Source organism: Myodes glareolus, chromosome 12, assembly GCF_982192425.1.
Source record: "Myodes glareolus chromosome 12, mMyoGla1.1, whole genome shotgun sequence".
Lineage (NCBI taxonomy): Eukaryota > Metazoa > Chordata > Mammalia > Rodentia > Cricetidae > Myodes > Myodes glareolus.
The window spans coordinates 35701701-35721332 of record NC_142037.1 but is presented as its reverse complement, the minus strand read 5'-3'; the positions used below and the strand labels follow the sequence as shown (position 1 = coordinate 35721332).

The window sequence follows — 19632 nt, the reverse complement described above, 5'->3', positions numbered from 1 at the left end:
ACAATCACACTGTGTGTAAGCAGCAGGGTCAGGGTTCAGGCAGGCCTGGGTCTTAGCCATCTCTGCTCCTCTGGACAGAGGTGGAGCAGCTTGTGAAACAGCTGCTGCCGGATCCCCTCCCCAGGGCGGAGATCATCCCAGTGGTAGCTTTCTACTGGGCTGGCATCTTCAGGGTTTGCTGATGTCACCAATTAAGTTATAACTGTACTAAGGGAAGTTAGTGATTAACAGGAAAGTTGTTACCAGCTCTCATTTGTCTTTGTTCCTTCTCAGTTGTTTTTTTTTTAACTGTATGAAATAATTCTGCTTTAAAATTTGTTACTATAGCCGGGCTGTCGTGGCACACTCCTTTAGTCCCAGCACTCGGGAGGGAGGCAGAGGCAGGTGGATCTCTGAGTTTTAAGTGCTGTTTATATTTTATGTGTACAAATGTTTGCTAGCTTGTACATTAAGTGCGCTGAGTGTAAGCCCATGGAAACCAGAAGAGGGCACCAGACTGAAGCTGCCCTGTGGTGCTGAGAGCTGACCCTGGTCCTCTGCAAGATCAGCAAATGCTCTTAACCACTAAGCCATCTATCCAACACCTAACTTTTTGTTGTTATTATTTTTGAAATTGCATTGATTAAAGTAAATTCTGTAAGTCTGGATAAGGTCTGAAATATGTAAATTCTGGAAATAAGATAAATTCTGTGATTTAGTCCCTTGAGCCTGAGGTCTTTATGTTTTGCAGTTCTGGACATAGAACCAGGGCTTTTCTTGCACCTTAGGGAAACTTTTCTGCGCTGTTAATAAAGTTTCACTGTGTAGCCCAGACTTGTGATTTGCCTGCCCTGGCCTCTTGAGAGCTGAGGTTGTAAGTTCCCGTGCTGCCACACCCAGCTTGAGCTTTTATAATGTATTCTCAATATTATTCAGAGGTTGTAAGCATTTCTCCTACTTTCTTTATTCTAGGTCTTTTGTTTTTTGAGGCAGGGTTTCTCTGTGTAGTCCGGGATGTCCTGGCGTTGAGTTTGTAGACCAGGCTGTCCTCGAACTCCTAGAAACCCACTTGCCTCTGCCTCCCAGGTGCTGGGATTAAAGTCCTGTGCCACCATTCCCGGCTGTTTTTCTTCTTTTTAAAACTTTTTATTAGTGGCTGGAGAGACAGCCCAGTGGTTAAGAGCACTGGCTTCTCTTGCAAAGGACCCAGCACCGACATGGGGCTCACAACTGTCCAAGACTTCAGTCCCAGGGGATTTGATACCCTTCCTCAGGTCTCTGGGGACGCCTAGGCATACACACGGTGCATAGACATAGATGCTGCCAGCATACCCAAATACAGAAAACAATACATTTTTATTAGCACATCGTTTGATTAGCATAATGAAACCCGCTACTGTATGTAATTATACACAGTAATGGGTTTCATTAAGACATTTTTATGTATGTATATAATGCATTCTGACTGTATTCACTCTCCAGTACCCTCTCTTGTCTCATTCCTGCTGAATCCCTTTCTCTTCCCAGCTGGACCCCTTTCTCCATTTGGGGTGTGTGTGTGTTAGTTTTGACTCAGTGAGTTTTATTAGGGTTTCTTACAGGAACATGGGCACCTGAAGAAAGCTCTCCACCCCTACGTCGCCCTATTCAGGGAACAGGTTCCCAGTCTCACTGTGTAGCTGAAACTGGCCTTGAACTCCCAATCCTCCTGCCTCTTCCTCCTAGGTGATGGGAGGAGGCATGTTCCCAGTGCCCAGTATGTCCCTTTTCTTGTCATTTGCCCCTTCGAAAGAAGGACTTTCTCCAAAGCCAGGTAGAGCACGTGGAGAGGGAGGCCATGTCACACTTCCGTGTTCATCCTACTCTGAGGGAAGGGGACGCTTGTCCTTGGCACATGGGTGAGGAGTTGAAAGTCACTGAGTGTTGCCGAGAGAGATAGAGACTTTGCCCTCACCTGGTTTTGTGTTCTTCTAGGTGTACTTGGCCACCATGAAGCCCCTGCCCCGCACCCTCCCTAGCTGCCTCCTGTTGGTGTTGTTTGGCATATGGGGAACTGCCCCCCAGACTCGGGCCTCCTCTGCTACCGTGCCGCCCCTCAGCGCCACCTCCTTCCTGGAAGATCTCATGAAGCGCTATGGGGAGAATGACAGGCTTACGCTGCCGCAGCTGAAGGCCTTGCTCAAAAACCTGGACATGGGAGTGGACCGGGATAACGTTACTCGGCCCAAGGAAGGACACAGGAACCTCTCCACGGTAAGGCTCCTCTCCACAGGTAAGCTTTGTGGGGGTCGACACATCCGTATGTCCAGTGAGGCCACCTGACTCTGCGTGTTGGTGTACAGCTGCCCCCGGGCCACTGCTCACAGACCGCGACTCCCAGGACAGCACAGCCAGCGGAGTTAGTGGTTCCCACACTGCACCAGATGCACCTCACAGTCCCTTCAGATACAGAAGGAATTGTTTTCGTGAAAGCATCCTGGGATGGGGACTGAGACTCTAGACTCAGGCTTTTGCTGGTCTCGTCTGTAGTCTCAGCTAAAACCTGGGGCTCTTAGCTCTTGGATCAGTGTTCTACTATATTATCACAGCTACTCAGACAGAATCTGGGGCTATTTGTGGCAACCCAAGAGGGATCAGCCAGCAAAGTCCTGATATTCTGCTTTGTTGTTCAGACAGAGCATTGTGGGAAGTGAGAAACACAAGTCACAGTCAGGGGGCTCCATGGTTAAGAGCCCTGGCTGCTCCTGCAGGAGACCCATATACCACGGTTGAGTTGAGGAGCTCAGCTAGCTGGAATGGAAACAAAGTGCCACATTTCTGTGGACGGCACTGTAATTATGGGGTTTGTCTGTGAGACAGAAGCGAAGGTGCCAGAACAGTTGAGGGCTTGTGCATATGAGGTATGCCGAAGCCACACCTAGAAGAATAAATAGGCTGGGATTTGAAAGGAGAAATTGGATGGAGCAGAGCGCTGTGTAGCATGCGAGCAGAGTTGCCCAAGCGTGACAAGTGTCAGCATCCCTGGGGAGGCCGAGTGTGCCACATGGGCTTTAGGGTCTGCAGCAGTATTCTGGGGTTCGTAGAGTGTAGCACTTAAACTTTGTAGGTCTAAATATAGGTCATTATATTATTAGTGTTCCCAGAGGGCTGACTCTCGGGCTTGTGCACAAAGAGAGGGGGCGGGGTGAGCCACAAGTTTGATCTCCCATGATCTTCAAGACTCCCCAAGGTCACGACGGGTGCCTATGATTGCTAACCATCACAGGTCCATACTCCCAACAGAAGTTTCTAGAATCAGCAGTTTAGCAGAATAGTTACTTGGGCTCTTGTGACGGGCAGCCAAATTTGGTGTTGGATTTGCAGATAGATTCCTGTTTGTCTGAAACCATGCCCTGGTCACATGATTGGAGTCTTGTCTTCCACTGCCACCCCACCCCCATAAGATTGACCTGGACCTTCGGGTGGGTACTAGACGGCAGCTGTGCCTGAATGACAACCCCCAGCACTCTTTTTACCGTATTCTTTCTTCACTTGGAGCGAGCATCTTGCTGAGCTGTCCAGACTGGCTCACCTTTTCAAGTGTGGGGATTTCCTTACTCATCTCATCCCCGGAGATGAGTCTTCTAGAGCTGCTGCAATTTGGCAGCGTCCATTTTCTCCTTATTTCTCCGAGGGTTGAGTGTGTTGCTGCTTAGCAGGGCAGGGCACGACTTCTAGCGTGTTCGAGCCCCTCCACCCACCGCTCCTCTGTTTCAGTGCTTTAGCTCCGGAGACCTCTTCGCTGCCCACAATTTCAGCGAGCACTCTCAGATCGGGATGAGTGAGTTTCAGGAGTTCTGCCCCACCATCCTCCAGCAACTGGATTCCCGGGCTTGCACCTCCCAAAACCAGGAGAATGAGGAAAATGAGCAGTCAGAGGAAGGGAAGCCTAGCGCCATTGAAGGTAAGTAAGCAGTGGAAGAGGAATGGAGTGATGGTGGAGTTTGGTGATTGATATGCGCGCCAGGCCCTTCCACTGCATCGCCAGACCCTGGGTGGGCTGACTGGTGAACACAGGGCATTGGGCCGTGGCCAGCATGTGAGAGTGCCAACCTTTATGACCTCCCTTGGCTACTTCATTATCCCCACCTCCTAGTACCGCCCATCTAGCTAGAGTGGATTCACCCTGTTTGAGTCCTTGAGAGCCTTTCTGAAATCCTATATAGGCAGCAAGGGCTACCAGACCTAACGTGCTGCCATCATAAGTACACGTACTGTCTAAGTCATGGTACTTACTCCTCCTTGTTGGGTCTCTAGTCTCTTCCTCTAAAAGGCAAGCTGCTCTGACAGCCGCATTGACATCATTTTTCTGAGACTTCCCTAGCAAGAGACGGAGTCACCAGATACTTGCTGAGGGGCTGCTGGATCTCTGTGTGCCTATACGGCTCTCAGCAGTGGAAGTGCCCGCCCTCAGTAATGGAGGCCCTCGTCTGTTCTTGTTCCTCCACAGTGTGGGGCTTTGGGTTCCTCAGTGTCTCACTGATTAACCTGGCCTCTCTCCTGGGAGTCCTGGTCCTGCCATGCACGGAGAAAGCGTTTTTCAGCCGTGTGCTCACTTACTTCATCGCCCTGTCCATTGGAACGCTGCTCTCTAACGCGCTCTTCCAGCTCATCCCAGAGGTGCAGTAGAACAGGCGCGCGTCCACTCCTCCTGGGCTGCCCCAGCCGAGCCCTCCTCCGGCTGGCGCTCTCCCTCTGTCCTCTAAATACCAAATAACTGCTCCCAAAAATGAATTTACTCTAAATATCAGGGGTCCAATAACTACTCTCGTGCCTCTGTTCATTCAGGTTGGCCTCTGGCCTCTTCAGGTGACATCAGATGCAAGGTCCCTAACACGTGTGCCCCTTCTTGGGGATCTGTTTGGGCTGCATTCCAGAACCCTCATTTTCAGGAATCCAAAGGAAAGTTGCGGTTTGTGGGTGCGGTGTACAAGGCAGGCCCTGTATTCTAAGGAAAATCCAGGGGTCACGTGTGGACTCCAGGTGACCATCCATGAGGAACGGGATGAAAGGGAGGGAGGTTACAGTGGCTCTGGAGAACTGGCCTGGAAAGCCTGAGCCCGATTTGTAATTAAGGCCGCTGTGGCAGCTCATGCCTGCAGTGGCAGCATTTGGGAATCTGAGGCAGGAGGATCACAGCTTTGGGACAACTTAGCAACTATGTTGTTCCCACCAAGACAAAACAAACTGAAAAAAGAAACAAATGCAATACATAAAGATGAACTCAATCGTTGGTACCTTGCATCTTGATCTTTCCCTGACAGGTCTGGCTTGCTGGTAACTCACCCCACTGTTTTGAAATGTTCAGTAATTCTGTTTTTCAATCGTCATCACTGAGGAGCTACAAAAATAAGCCCCAAGATGACAGCCCGCCCACCTTTTCAGCCCAGTCATGTGCTACTGTTGGAGAAACAGTATGTAGCTGCCTGCTTGACCCCTTTGGTAGGAAAGCTTTCATAGAAACTCACGTCATTGGCTTGCCCACCCTCCTCAACCAAGAGCCTGACCCAAGGAAGCCTCCATCTGAGGTGCCATGCCCCATCTGCTTCCTCCTTCATCATGAGGGAAGAAGTGAGCAGGTCAGCTCCCTTAACGGTCTCAAAAGTCCACATGGATCTAGAAAGTTCTTCCCAAGGGATCCCTCATCTTGGGCTATTTTTTTAGCTCCATTCATTGAATTTACTAATTTTTTTTTTAAGGATTTGAAATGAACTGTTTCATTGCCTGTTTGGCTGGCACTACTGCCATTGTCGGTGTTCCGCCATTCGGGTCACACGAGGGTTGCCATCCTGGTATGGTTTTGTGCCAGCCCTTCCCGAGGGCTGTGCTCACAACCCGGAGTGTGTCACCTTGGAAAATGCATTTGAAATAAATTTCTAGGAGGGTTGGTCTTGGAACTCTGCTTTCTACACTGAGTCTCTCTCAAAGCAAATAGAAACAAACAAATACAATTGTTCAGAAACCAAATCTGATGGGCAGCGAGTCTTACCTGTTCTGCCCTGCACATGACTTTGTTATGTCTTGCACAAACCAAACCATTCCTGGGTAGTGTCACGTGTGCCTCTGTGACATGGCTTAAGTATACAGGAGCAAAGCCAGTGACACCCCGAACATTTTCTTTCCATTTGCCTCCCTGCACTGTCAGAAGACCTTGAGCCCAGAGTCTGTGCTGGCCCTGAGCACAGGGTGGTATGTGATGATGCAGAATTCTGCCGTTTTCCGGTCACACCAGCTGGTGGGTATGACCCAGGCCACCTCAGGAGCAGGGGCAGTAGTCACAGGGTTCCAAGGCCACCTCAGATTCCTCCTCATACCCTCCTGCATTGATTAAAGGAAATTGCATCGGACTCGAATCGCTAACAAGTTTCCCGTTTCTCTCTCCCTCCCTACTTGTCTCTGGTTTTTCTTTTCGGGTCCCCTTGTTAATACCCACACTCTCCTCTCCATCTCCTTTCCCTAATGGTGGTTGCCTTGCTCCCTGCCTTGGGTGGGCTGGCAGTATGGGGGTACGGTTTCCTCTGCGTTACCGTCATCTCCCTCTGCTCCCTCATGGGGGCCAGCGTGGTGCCCTTCATGAAGAAGACTTTTTACAAGAGGCTGCTGCTCTACTTCATAGCCTTGGCGATTGGAACCCTCTACTCCAACGCCCTCTTCCAGCTCATCCCCGAGGTATGGCAAGCTGCAGCTCTCGTCCCAAAGCATCCCCTGTCTGCTAGGGGACAGTAGGCACAGGGGAGGCCCCTCCGCTTACATGGAAGGAGTAGGGACTAGCCACCAAGGTCCTTTCTGTTTAGAAAGGAAAGCTAGGGCAGAGGCAGGCATTAGGAGAGGTTGAAGAACTAGGTTGAAATATTATCCTTCCTGTCTCTGGATCCTACATCCTGGACTAGCCATTCTCCTCCCTGTTCTTTGTATATAATGGCAAACAGTAGGATTGACCTCAAAGGCACCAGTGCTTCCAAACTGCTGGGACTGTTGAGTGCAAAGTCAGTGCCACTTAGGACCAGAGAGATGGCTCAGTGGTTAAGACCTGGCTCTGGTCTGATTCTCAGCACCCACACGGAGCTTACAAACTAACTCCAGTTCCAGAGGGTTCGATACCCTCTTCTGGCCTCTACAGGCCCCGGGCACACTAGTGGTACACATATGTACATGCAGACAAAACACTCATACACGTAAGATATATATATATATATATATATATATATATATATATATATATATATATATCTAATTTTTTTTTTAAAAAAAGCAAGCTAGTGTAGCTCTGACTCTCAGTGTGGGTCTTTGGTTCAAGAAACAAAACCACAACAGAATCCATAGGTCTCAGTAAAAACTTTGGTAGGGAGTTTGAGACCAGAGGAAACTCAGTGGAAATAGAATGTCTGTGGCACCTTCATGTGGGTGATCTTCCACAAAAGAGAAGGGTGTCAGTGTTTTGAGCCTGGGAGACGTTGAAGCTTCGGAGACATTCCATCTGATTTAGTAGACCTGCTAATTATATAATAAGCACAAGGCATTTCACTGTAGGTGGTCTGACAGGCCTGAGCAAAGGCAAGAGACGATTTCACATGCTTCTGGAGCACTGTGTTTTCCACAGTATTGCTTTGTGTTCCTAGTGGAGCCGCCGTGATATCTGTAGACCTAGTCAGGTTTTACCCACAGAGTCTGACCTGACGAGAGGCCACTGCCCCAAGTCTGGGACCCATGAGTCCAATGGGTCCCGTACTTTGGATCCCACCCTGCCCTCTGGCTCTTTTTCTTTGCTTTTCTCCCCCCAGGGTGCACCTCTTCTCCAGGAGAGCTCACCTGAATACAGAGCTTTGGCATTTGCCCTCCGGGTCTCTTAGATGATGCTAGAGGGCTGGACTGGGTGAGGTGCTTTAACACCCAAAGGAAAACGCTTGCCTTTGGGGTTCCCCATCAGGAGGAGCAGCGTCTGTCTGTGTCCTGTTCCAGAGAGAGAGAGCTGGAGGCTTTTTCATTTTTAATTAATTAATTTTTGTTTTCTGTGTTTTTCGAGATAGGGTTTCTCTGTGTAGCCCTGGCTGTTCTGTAACTCACTCTGTAGACCAGGCTGGCCTCGAACTCAGAGATCTGCCAACCTCTGCCTCCCGAGTGCTGGGACTAAAGGCTCACGCCACCACCACTCGGCTGGAGTTTTTTCCTGAGTCAGTCTCACTCTATGGTCTCAGATGTCCTGTCTTCCTGCCGCAGCCTCCTGAGTGCCGGGAACGATGTTTTTACTGAGCCTGTTCTCTGTTAGAAAAGAGACAAACAGGCCATGCGCACTTGGTACCATAAAACAGGAGCCGACTTAGGGCAGGCCTCTGGCTACTCCTGTCTTCTGTGCCGATGGATGCTTTGCCCCCTTATTTAATAAATGAAGTTTCCAGCAGGAACTCAAGGGAACATACCCTCCACTTCATTCTTTTCAAAAAAATATTTTTACTGTGTTCGAAAGAGATGGAATCTTTGTTGGGTAGGCCAGCCTCAAATTCCTGGGCTCAGGGGAATCCTCCCGCCTCATCCTCCTGAACTGCGGAAACAGCAGGCATGTGTGAGTAATGTGTGAGTAGGCCTGGCTTTATACCGCCCCAAGATGGATGCCTGCAGGGATGTAGCTGCCTTTTTTTTTTTTTTTGATTTGTGGTCCACTCAAGGCTCTGTGGTCAGGAAAATGCTGCAATTCTTGCCGTGGAACCGGAATGGATATCCTTTTTTAGCAATCATAACCAAACCACTTCCCATTGTATTTATGGGCACATCAACCAGGGACACTGGATGAGGCAAAAAAATAAATGCAAGTGGCCTCCCTTTAAATGTGGAATTTGATGGCTAAGTGCTTGTGTGGCTAAACACTGAGAGAAATTAAGGCAGTGTCCCCATTAAAAGAGAAAAGCAGCCTCCAGTCCCCAGCGCTGGGGCGGTAGGGCAGGCTGGTGTCTGAGTCTGGGATAGCTTGGTCTGTGTAGTGACATCTAGTCAAAGAAAGAAAGAAAGTCAAGCTGGGCATGGTAGCGCAAGTCTATAATCCTGCACCTAGGAGTCTGAGATAGGAGATTGCTGTGAGTTTGAGGCTAGCCTCGGCTATGGCGTGAGATCCCGTCTCAAAAGAGACCAACAACAACAGAAACAAAGTAGAAAGTCACCTGCAGTTTTTTTTCCTGCTCCAGGCTGTAGAGATGGCTCAGCAGCCAAGAATGCTTGCTGCTCTTTCAGAGGACCAGAATTTGGTTCCCAACATACACATGGCTCACAGCTGCCTACAATTCCAGGCTCAGGTGACCTGATGCCCTCTTCTGGCCTATTCAGGCATCCACATGTACATTTGTAAACATACACACACACACACACACACACACACACACACACACAAATTGTGTGTATCATATGGATGTATATGATTTATATCATGTTGTATAATAACATATGATTTATACACACTCACACACACATATATATATGGACTGGAGATGTATCTTAGTGGTAGAATGTTAGACCTTAGCATGCATAAGGTCCTGGTTCCAAGCCCCAGGGTCAGAAAATCCTAAAAAAAAAAAAAACTGGCCTGTCTTTTGTTATCAGAAGAGAATACCCAACTCACCCAGCTAGTGCTGGCAGATCCAGGGAAGGTCAAGGTTAGGTTTTTGCTGGCGAGACAGCAGAGCTCCCCAGGCCGCCTCTTTCCTAGAGTGGAGAGCTCGGTAAGCAGGTGATGGGGAGCGATGAAGACTTGTTTCCCTAGACTCACTCTGTTTTCCTGGGCCCACAGGCGTTTGGTTTCAACCCTCAGGACAATTATGTCTCCAAGTCTGCGGTGGTGTTTGGGGGCTTCTACCTTTTCTTTTTTACAGAGAAGATCCTGAAGATGCTCCTGAAGCAGAAAAATGAGGTGAGGCCCAGGGAGTAGCGATGGAATGTTCTAGGGGGAACTCTAAATTCAGAAAACACTGACATGGGTCAGCGGGGTTCGCAATGCCTGAAGACACTACAGGGTAAGCCCGGCAGTCTCTCTGTGGAAGCCAGTCCAGAGGCTTGGTAACATGCATCCAGGAGTAGCACTGACTGGTCTAACTCCAATAAGAGGCCTCTGGTGCCTGGCATGGGGTCACTGCCTGTTAGAGTTGAATGCACGTGGTCACCTTGAAGGAGGAATCTAAGTACTGAAAGTAGTGGTCACTTCACTGGATTGAGTGACATCAGGACACTACTTCTTAGTCTAATAGGAAGTCCTTGTCTTTTCCCCATATTCCCACGTGTGGCCTGCTTCGTTTCCTTGGGATATAGGACCGAGACGCCTTAGCTTGCGTGCTCTGAGCGGGTGCCGTGTTGGGCTGGTGGCTTTGCTCGGTAACGCCGATCCCTTTCCATTCTCTAGCACCATCACGGACACAATCATTTTACCTCCGAGACTCTGCCTTCCAAGAAGGACCAAGAGGAGGGTGTGATGGAGAAGCTGCAGAATGGGGACCTGGACCACATGATTCCTCAGCATTGCAACAGTGAGCTGGACAGCAAGGCGCCTGGCACGGACGAGAAGGTCATCGTAAGCTCCATGTCTGTGCAGGTCAGTAGCGGCCAGCCCCTCGGGCAGTCTCTAGGAAGCCACGGCCTTGATGAGTCAGGCTCACTGGAGTCACCTGTCGTCTCAAGTCCACTGGGCTATGCTTTCTCATAGGACCTGCAGGCATCTCAGAGTGCTTGCTACTGGCTCAAAGGGGTCCGATACTCTGATATTGGTACCCTGGCTTGGATGATCACCCTGAGCGATGGTCTTCACAATTTCATCGATGGCCTGGCTATTGGTGCCTCCTTCACCGTGTCTGTTTTCCAAGGCATCAGCACGTCGGTGGCCATTCTTTGTGAGGAATTCCCACACGAGCTGGGTGAGTGCACACTCCCTATCCCTCTGGGTCGACTGTCTCCATTTTTGTCTGCGACATCCTTCATGTGTTCTGTCCCTTGTTGCCTCTTCTTTCACCTCAGCTGTGTTTTTTTCTAACTTCCAAAATAAAATGGCTGGGTAGAGTGCAGCTTAGAATGGGGAATGGGGAAGACTTTCGCAGGAAGATTTTTACCCCATGAGCCCCATATATTGTGGCTCAATTTTCTCACCTGTGTACTGTGGTCAGTAACTGCTCCTGCCTTTTAGAATCATCTAGGATATCATAAGCAAGCAAATGTTGGACTTACCAGGTGCCATACACCTTTCTGGCTACTCAGTGAAGATGATCATATTCTATGTCCTTTACCTCTTGCAGAAGCTGGGAGTCTGTGAAAGTGTGGCAGGTGAATGAAATAGAAAAACCAGAACTTAAGGATAGATATCGTTTTACCAAGGAAGACTAAGAAGCAGGGACTCACGACTCAGCGATACCTCAGGGTCCTAACTTTGGCACTTACTGTCTTGTGACTAACTTCTCCCTCTCTCGGTCTTGTTTCCTGAGTGTACCACCCCATAGGAGAAAGGGAGCTATTTTTATTTCACGCTCCCTCAGTCAAAAAAGAAATGAGGCCATTGCTAGTTGGCCATCTACTTTTAAAATCCCATGGGTTATTTCCAGCCTCTATGTGGGGAGCAACGAGGCCGCTACTGGTTATTTATGTACTTTCCAAACTTTATGAATTATTTCCAGCACCCATGCTGGGAGGCCATAGCCAGGGTTGGAAGAGGAGGTGCCTTCGTCCCAGGACCATCTTTGAGTCTGTGATTTTAACCCACACTTCATGCATAGTTGAAGCAGTCTCATCCAATGGTGTTCTGTGTCCTGACTCAGCTCCCGTCCTGTTCCCATCCCTGTTGTAGGAGACTTCGTTATCCTGCTCAATGCTGGCATGAGCATCCAGCAGGCTCTCTTCTTCAACTTCCTTTCTGCTTGCTGCTGCTACGTGGGTCTGGCCTTTGGCATCCTGGCTGGAAGTCACTTCTCTGCCAACTGGATTTTTGCACTGGCTGGAGGAATGTTCTTGTACATTGCTCTAGCGGATATGGTAAGTGTGCTGTGTGGTTCATGATTGGCTCTTGAATAAGAGGGAAAGGGCACAAGTTAGAATGTTTGTTTTTTTAATTGTTTTTCTGTTGATTTTTGTATGGGTGCAAATTCATTCTTGTGGAAAGCAGCTTATGGGGGGTTGGTTTTCTTTATGTGTTCCTGAGCTCAAACTCAGCACCTCGGTCTTTTCAGTAAGTATTCTTTCTTCACACTGAGCCATCTTGCCAGCCCATGATTTTTGATCTTAATAACAGCTTTATTGAGGTCTCTTTCACCTGCCACACGATTCACTGATTTAAGATGATGATTTAAGAGAGATGTCTCGGGTGTAAGAGCACTGGCTGCTCTGGAAGAGAACCCAGGTTTGATCCCCAGCATCCATATATAGTGACACAGAACCATCTGCAGCTACAGTTCCAGGGGATCCGACCTCTTCTGTCCCTTAAGGGCCCAAGCACCCATGTGGCACACAGACATACGTGCGATCAAAATACCTAGACACATCAAGTACATTTCTAAAAATCTAAGATGATAGAACCAGCATTTTCAAGGCAGCATTAGGGTTCTTCGTGTTCGTTTGCGACAAGAGTCTCTTTTTAGCCCAGGCTGGCCTTGACGTCATTGCAGTCTTGCCTCAGCCGTGCTGGGTGCATGGCTGTAAACTATTCCAGTGAGTCATTGTTTGCATATGAGTGCTCTATCCGCATGTGTGCTTTTATGTCAGAAGAGGGCATCAGATCCCACTAGAGATGCTTGTGAGCCACCATGTGGTTGCTGGGACTTGAACTCAGGAGTACTGGAAAAGCAACCAGTGCTCTTGACCACGGAGCCATCTTTCCAGCCCATGTCACTGGATTTTAAAGGGAGAACTTTGGTCCCTCTATTACCATGTCACTAAGAAAAATTGATGGTGCTCAATCCAGGGTACTTATTTAAATTTGGTAGAAGAGGCGTAATGTGTAGGCAAAAAGAAAGAGTGAAAGAGAAAGAATTTACTTATAATCTATAACAGAAACGAGCGGACTGCTTGTCGTCCCGACTAGCTTACACCCGAAATAATCACACAGAAATTGTATTAATTAAATCACTGCCTGGCCCATTATGTCTAGCCTCTTATTGACTAATGCTCACATCTTGATTTAACCCATTTCTAATAATCTGTATAACACCACGAGGTCGTGGCTTACTGGGAAAGATTCTGCATGTCTGACCTGGCAGCTCCATGGCAGCTCTCTCTCTTCCTTCTTCCCAGCATTCAGTTCTGTCTGCTCCGCCTACCTAAGTCTGCCCTATCAAAAGGCCAAGGCAGTTTCTTTATTCAGCCAATGAAAGCAACACATAGGCAGAAGAACCTCCTACACCAATAATCTATCACAAATTATGGTAAACTATGTCTTTTTAAGTTTTAAAATTTTTTGACAATTTCATACATGAGCACTGTATTGGCATCATTTGCCTCTTCTCCTTCCAACTCCTCCTGTGTCATCCTCTCCACTCTGCTCACTCTCAAATTCATAGCCTCTTTTTTGCTAATTATTATTGAGACATTATATATATATGTATATATATATATATTACATATATATTATACACATACAAACACGTACAAACTGCTGCGTCTATTTAGTGGTGCTTGTGTGTATTATGAGCATTTGATATCCGATTAGAGGACTCATCCCTGGGGAAGTCTGATTCTCCCTCTCTGAGTAGTCATTGCTTATAATTCTTCATCTATGGGGGCTTTGTGAGGTTTCCCCCAATCCACATTGATACAGCCATTGGTGTTGGCATTGTTCGGGTCTTGTTTCTGGCAGCCACATTGTCAAGCTACAGGGGACAATCAAAGATAATGCCCCCAATGACTTAACTTCCTCTAGAGAAATCACCAGAACCTTAAACACCACCACCAGAAATTGGAGTGTGGGGGCGGGGTGGAGTCACACCATAACCATAACTTGTCCCAGTCAGCGCCATTGGTAAGATGACAGCAGAAACCATAACTCTCGGTTTTTCTCTCCTTCCTCAGTTCCCGGAGATGAACGAGGTCTGTCAAGAGGACGAAAGGAAGGACAGCTTCTTGGTCCCCTTTGTCATCCAGAATCTTGGCCTCCTGACCGGCTTCTCCATCATGCTGGTCCTCACAATGTATTCAGGGCAGATTCAGATTGGGTAGGACCCTGCCGGTGGGGAGCCAGTGGCATTGCACATCGGACTCTGGGCCTAATGTCCCTGGCCTGAGGACTCAGCATTCATGAAGCATCATAGATGAGGTAGTTCTTTAAAGACTGGCACACACTGCCTGCCTGCATTCAGACGTCAGCTGTTTGAAAACGTTCTGTCCTGGGAAGAACCTGCCCTGGGACTCTCTAGGTAGTGCCTCAAACCATCTCCCCGACCCTTTTCACAGATGATTTTGGAACTGAAATGCCTCGTGTAGGACACACCTCTCTTCCTTCTGATCACCCTCGTCTGTCTCTTTCTCTTGGAGGAAGCGCTGAGAGATGTTGAATCTTTTACAATGTAAAAGCAAAGCCAATGGTCATGGTGTGGTTAGAAATATCAGGGTGGTTTCCAGCTCTGGAGCCCATGATTCTGAACGTGTGTACCCTGGGCTTGAAGTCGGTCCATCTTGACATGGGTTCTTATGTTTTTACAGAGAAAGGACAGAAGATAGGAATCTCGTTTGTTCTCAGTCTGTGCAGACTGGCATGCTGAGCAGATGAGTCAGGGGTTCACCTTGAGGGACAAGGAGAACTGACGGTGGATGTCCTGTCTCCTTGGTGCTCTCTGGCCCCCTCTAGGATGCTGGATGCTGATGTGCGCAGCATCTGTGTCACAGAGTCAGCCAGGCGAGCCACTGTGGATGCCCTCTGGAGTGGCACAAGGTCTGCGCCAAACCAATTCATTTTGCCCTGATTTTCACACACACCCTCTTGGCTTCCTTTTCTAGATACTTTTTAGATGCCTCACTAGAAGCACATTTAAGATGTTTGCATTAGAGGGGAAACTGCACATTTAATCTCCCCTGGTCTAGACTTCTGCCAAGTAGAACCTGACCCAGTATCGGGATGCAGTTGTTTATGCCTTACTGTGACAAAGGTAACCGGAAATGGAGTCCGTGCTGGCCAAACTTAGGACTTGCTAATTGCAGAAATAATAGTTGTATACCAAGGAACTCCCAACCTTGAGGTCAAACCTTCAGGTCAGGGCTGCAGACGTCACTGCTGCCAATGGGTTTTAAAGGGCACACTGTCTAGCTCCCACTTCCTCCCTGGCCCCAGACAACAAGATTAATCCTGAATTGAATTGAGTGTAAACTGCTTTCTTTTGCCCCAGGAAAACGGATGGTTCTGCTTGTCATTTCACACCACAGGCCGGCCTCAGGCACTGTGGAGCCCTCTCCTCAGAACTCTGGCTTCCAGGGGAGCTAATCTCCAGGTTCACTAAGTGAATTAATTTATTATTATCATATTGATAACATGGATTCCTTAGCCACTTTGGGGAGCCACTCTCTCCCGGAGCCTTTCTTAGTGGTGCCCACTGTCACAGCCCAGGGGCCGTTGCTCACATGACTGACAACACTGGTTCATTGCCAACGCCTGAGTCTTTCTGTTCTTACCACAGGAAATCTGTCCATTAAAAACAGCATGTATATGTATGTGAACACATATGTGGAACATATATGTGTGTGTGGACATATGTATATATGTTTCCTCTTCTTGGGGAAACATGCTTGAAACCAGGAATCCTGACAACATAACTGGAAACCTAGAGATTTGCTGGGCGTCTCTCCCGCTCTTGAGAAGAGGCAAGAGGAAGAGGAAGCTTCAGCAGTTAAGGTTCTAGATTGAATGTCAGGACCAATCCTGGTAGGATTAGGGTCCACTTTTACCAAAGAACAAATTCCTTCAATGTCATAATCTAATATTTTATGTTATTGTCGCCATTGTTGCTGTTGCTGTTTGAAGACAAGTCTCTGTCTTTTCTGTTTTATTTTTCCAACAACTGCTTCCGGAGCTGACAGAAACTGACAAAGTCTAAGCCTGAGCAGGGTGTGGTGGCTCACACCTGTGATCTCAGCACTTAGGAGGCAAGTTTTACACCAACCCGGGCTTCAGAGTGTATTGCAGGCCAGTCTAGGCTATGTAGTGAGATCCTGTGTCAGCAAGACAAAAGGAAGATAAAAACATGAAACTTAATCCTATTTTATGTGTGGGCTGAGGGTGTGGCTCAGTAGCAGAACTTTTGCCTAGTGTGTGTGTGTGTGTGACACCCTGAATTTCATTCCCAGTACCACTACCCCACAAAAAGATTGAAAGATTCTGCTTTGCTTAGTTCATGTTTGTGTATTATAATTTAATTTTAGACTCCCCTCTAGATGCTATTATTCCTTGAGTACCCTTCACGCTGAAGGAGGACGGCGGCTTAGTTTGTTTAGAAAAGCTTAAATGTAGAGCCTTCCACATGAGACGGAGTGCTTGCCATGCAGCTTCACAGGAACTCGAGAACTTTCTTGTGCAGACAGCTGCCTTTAAAGGGAAATACGGGAGCCTCTTCAGAGCAGTGGGCCGCATCCTTCAGACTCAGGTGGAGCATGGTGGGGGTTTGCTCCAGTCCAGCTGATGATCGGTTGCTGTTGGCAACAGATTTGCCCGGCATTTTAAGTTGTGCCCACTGAACTTTTTTGACTTTCAAAGGTTGAACTTGCTGTTTTAAGCATTTTGTGCATATTAGAAGTCCAAGGGGTGGCGAGTTGTTTAGCGGACTTTCTGCCACTGGCCTTATTGCCTGTCGCTTTCCTTAGCCTCCTGCTAAGGCTCGCAAGGAAAGTGCTTGTCACACCCTTAGCCAGGGAGAGGGCTCTGTCACCTCACACCTCATCCCTGACCACACCTTCTGTCGCCCAACCCTCCCCCCAATATTTAGTGTCTGGTGTCAGCAAGGGGAGCATTCTTCAGTCACCCTTCGCCCTGGGTTTAAGCAGCCTCTCTGTTTGGATCGCCTCGGATCCGGTTTTAGTGAGCCCTCTTCCAAAGAGATGCAGATAAGCCGGGTGACTTTTGCAAAAAGAAAGAGGATTTTATTCGAAGTTCCCTCGACAGTTACATCACAGTGTTTTTTTTTTTTCTAAAAAAAAAAAATAACTCAGGTGTTACGAGAAGAATTAGAAAATAAAATAACTTATGTCATGTGGACTGTAAGTGTTTTATTTGTAAGATTCTATAAATAAAGCTATATTCTGTAAGAAATGGTGAGAGTCCCAAGTGTGGTCTTTGGCCTGAAGAGCTGGGTGTAATGAAGAAGCTTTGACACAAGGTGGCGCTCTTGTGTCGCTGATTTACGAAGGGTTCTTTTACCAGGTCTGGCTTACATTTTGGCTGTGGGAATTTAGAAGGGACTTCGTGTGTCATATGATGTACTTATTTTAAAAATTATTCACTGACAGGTGGTATTGATGGTGCACACCTTTAGTCCCAGCACTCAGGAGGCAGAGGCAGGTGGATTTCTGAGTTCAAGGCCAGCCTGGTCGACAGAGTGAGTTTCAGGATAGCCAAGGCTGTTACATGAAGGAACACTGGAAACCCTCCCCTGCCAGTCTGCCACCCCCCCCCCCCCCAAAAAAAAGCAAAGATTCACTTTGGGCCAAGTGTGTTGCTCAGGAACGAAGCACTTAGCTGTGGGTGAGTTCTTGGCAAGAGTAAAGACTGTATAGAGTTTTGTCTAGAGCTCCACTTACGTTACTTTTTCTCTGTTTATTTTTCTTTACCTTTATTGTGTGTTTGAGTGGGCATGTTCATGCATTCCTGGGTGTGTGTGCTGGCGTTCTCTCCTACTGTGTGGTTTCTGGGAATTAAACTCATCAGGCTTGATGACAAACAACCTTACCCACTGAGCCATCCTGACCCTTTTTAAATAGAAGGAGCTGTTTTTATGGATAATTACTCTGTGTAGGTCATGAGTCGGTGTTTCAATGCCACACTGCTCTGCTTTAGGATGAGGCGCCTCCAGGGGACTCGTCTGCTGATGGTCACACAGATCTCATCATAGTTTTCTGAGGAATAAATCTTACAGTGTAAAGGGGCTGGAAAGACGGCTCAGTGGTTAAGAGCACTAGTTACTCTTCCAGAGGCCCCGGGTTCAATTCCTAGCACTCACAAAGTCTAAATGCAGTTCTAGGGGATTTTACCTTACACCCTCACACAGACATACATGCAGGTAAAACAAGTACACACAAAAATAAAAGTAAATAAATCGTTTTTTAAAATCTTACAAGTGGAACCCTCTTTTTCCTGCCGCCTTAGGATTTCAGCCAGAGCCTGTCAAGGTTTGTTCTGGGCTTGCTGGGTTGCAGCAGTTGACCTTGCCTGAGGCAAAACAGTGTTTTTCTGAGCTTAGTATGGCTCTGCAAAACCACCCATCCTGGGACGACATCCACAAATCATATTGGTCTTTAACTTTTTTTCCTGCATGTTTGGGTGTTTTGTCTATATTTACATGTGTAGTACTGGCATGCCCAGTGCCTGAGGGTCATAGCATCAGATTCCCTGGGACCCGAGTAGCAAAGGCACCAAGGGTTGGGCCGAGGACGAAACCTGGGTCTTTGGGAAGTGCATCCAGTGCTCTTAACCACGGAGCCATCTCTCCAACTTGTGTTGGTCTCTTCATTTACATTAATTTGCTACCCATCTGCTGGTGTTGTCACAGAGAACGTTGGCCACAGCGCTGGCATCTACACCTTCTCTGGGACTCTTCCTCAGATGCTCTTCCTATTTCCCAGGCTGGCTTTGCTTTTTCTCTTTGCATCGCTCATTTCTCGGACTCGCGTTATTAATGGAAGTTAGCACACCAAACTCCTGGGTGGAGGCTTCAGTTGCTTTCCGATACATATGCCCCCACTGTGCAGAAGGAATGAATGAGAGGACCAATGATACCTCTGCGAGTTCAGGGTCCTCTTTTTCCTTTCGGCAGCGCGGTTGCGTTTCCGAGCGGTGGCTTTGCTTTCTCCTCGTCTGGCCCACGTTCGTTTTGAAACATACATGAAAGAGGTGAAGTTACAGCATAGAAGACAATATGGTACTGGAGTAAACAGGCTGTAAGATGATTAAAGCTGTCAGTGGAGACATCGCTCTGTAATACTCTTAGCCAGCGAAGCCCGTTGGGGGAGGGGAGGAAATGCCCTAAGACTGGAAGTGTCTTCTAAAGTAATTAATTAGGCTTCCTCCCTCATTGCTGCTTTTCTAGTCAGTGATGCTTAGATCTGATTTGAGGAAAATCCATTCTGAGAAATAGCAAAGATACTCTATGAGGACACAGGTCATAACACTGGGGAAAAAAATACCTGTCTATTTTAAAGAGCTTGCACACGTTGTGGTCTAGCTTAGGCTACACGTGCTCCTGAAGACTGAAACTGCAGGTTGACCCGTACAATACCCACTGAAAGTCGGTTTCTTCATTCTGCAATACACTGAGTTACACGCAACCTGTGTCTTCTAGACACACACACACACACACACACATACGCACGCACGCACGCACGCACGCACGTACGTATGTATACGGGCCTGTGAGATGACTCAGAAGGTAAAGAGCATGCCTCCATGCCTGATGACCTGAGCTA

The 19632-nt window shown here is 47.9% G+C and overlaps 1 protein-coding gene across 4 annotated transcripts in view; it reads left to right on the top strand.

Moving 5' to 3' along the window:
* Slc39a14 (solute carrier family 39 member 14) overlaps positions 1 to 17263 on the top strand; it is a 45890-nt gene extending 28627 nt beyond the window's left edge. For 3 of the 4 annotated variants that reach the window (XM_048421703.3, XM_048421705.3, XM_085698691.2), the window contains 8 exons: positions 1954 to 2232; positions 3736 to 3922; positions 4469 to 4638; positions 9794 to 9913; positions 10400 to 10588; positions 10700 to 10907; positions 11828 to 12012; positions 14041 to 17263. In XM_048421703.3, the coding sequence (XP_048277660.1) occupies positions 1969 to 2232; positions 3736 to 3922; positions 4469 to 4638; positions 9794 to 9913; positions 10400 to 10588; positions 10700 to 10907; positions 11828 to 12012; positions 14041 to 14187 (1470 nt within the window). In that variant the 5' untranslated portion in view covers positions 1954 to 1968 and the 3' untranslated portion in view covers positions 14188 to 17263. Of the gene's footprint in view, positions 1 to 1953; positions 2233 to 3735; positions 3923 to 4468; positions 4639 to 6517; positions 6688 to 9793; positions 9914 to 10399; positions 10589 to 10699; positions 10908 to 11827; positions 12013 to 14040 lie in introns of all 4 variants that reach the window. The other variant, XM_048421704.3, reaches the window with a different exon arrangement.
* Positions 17264 to 19632: the final 2369 nt, after the last annotated feature.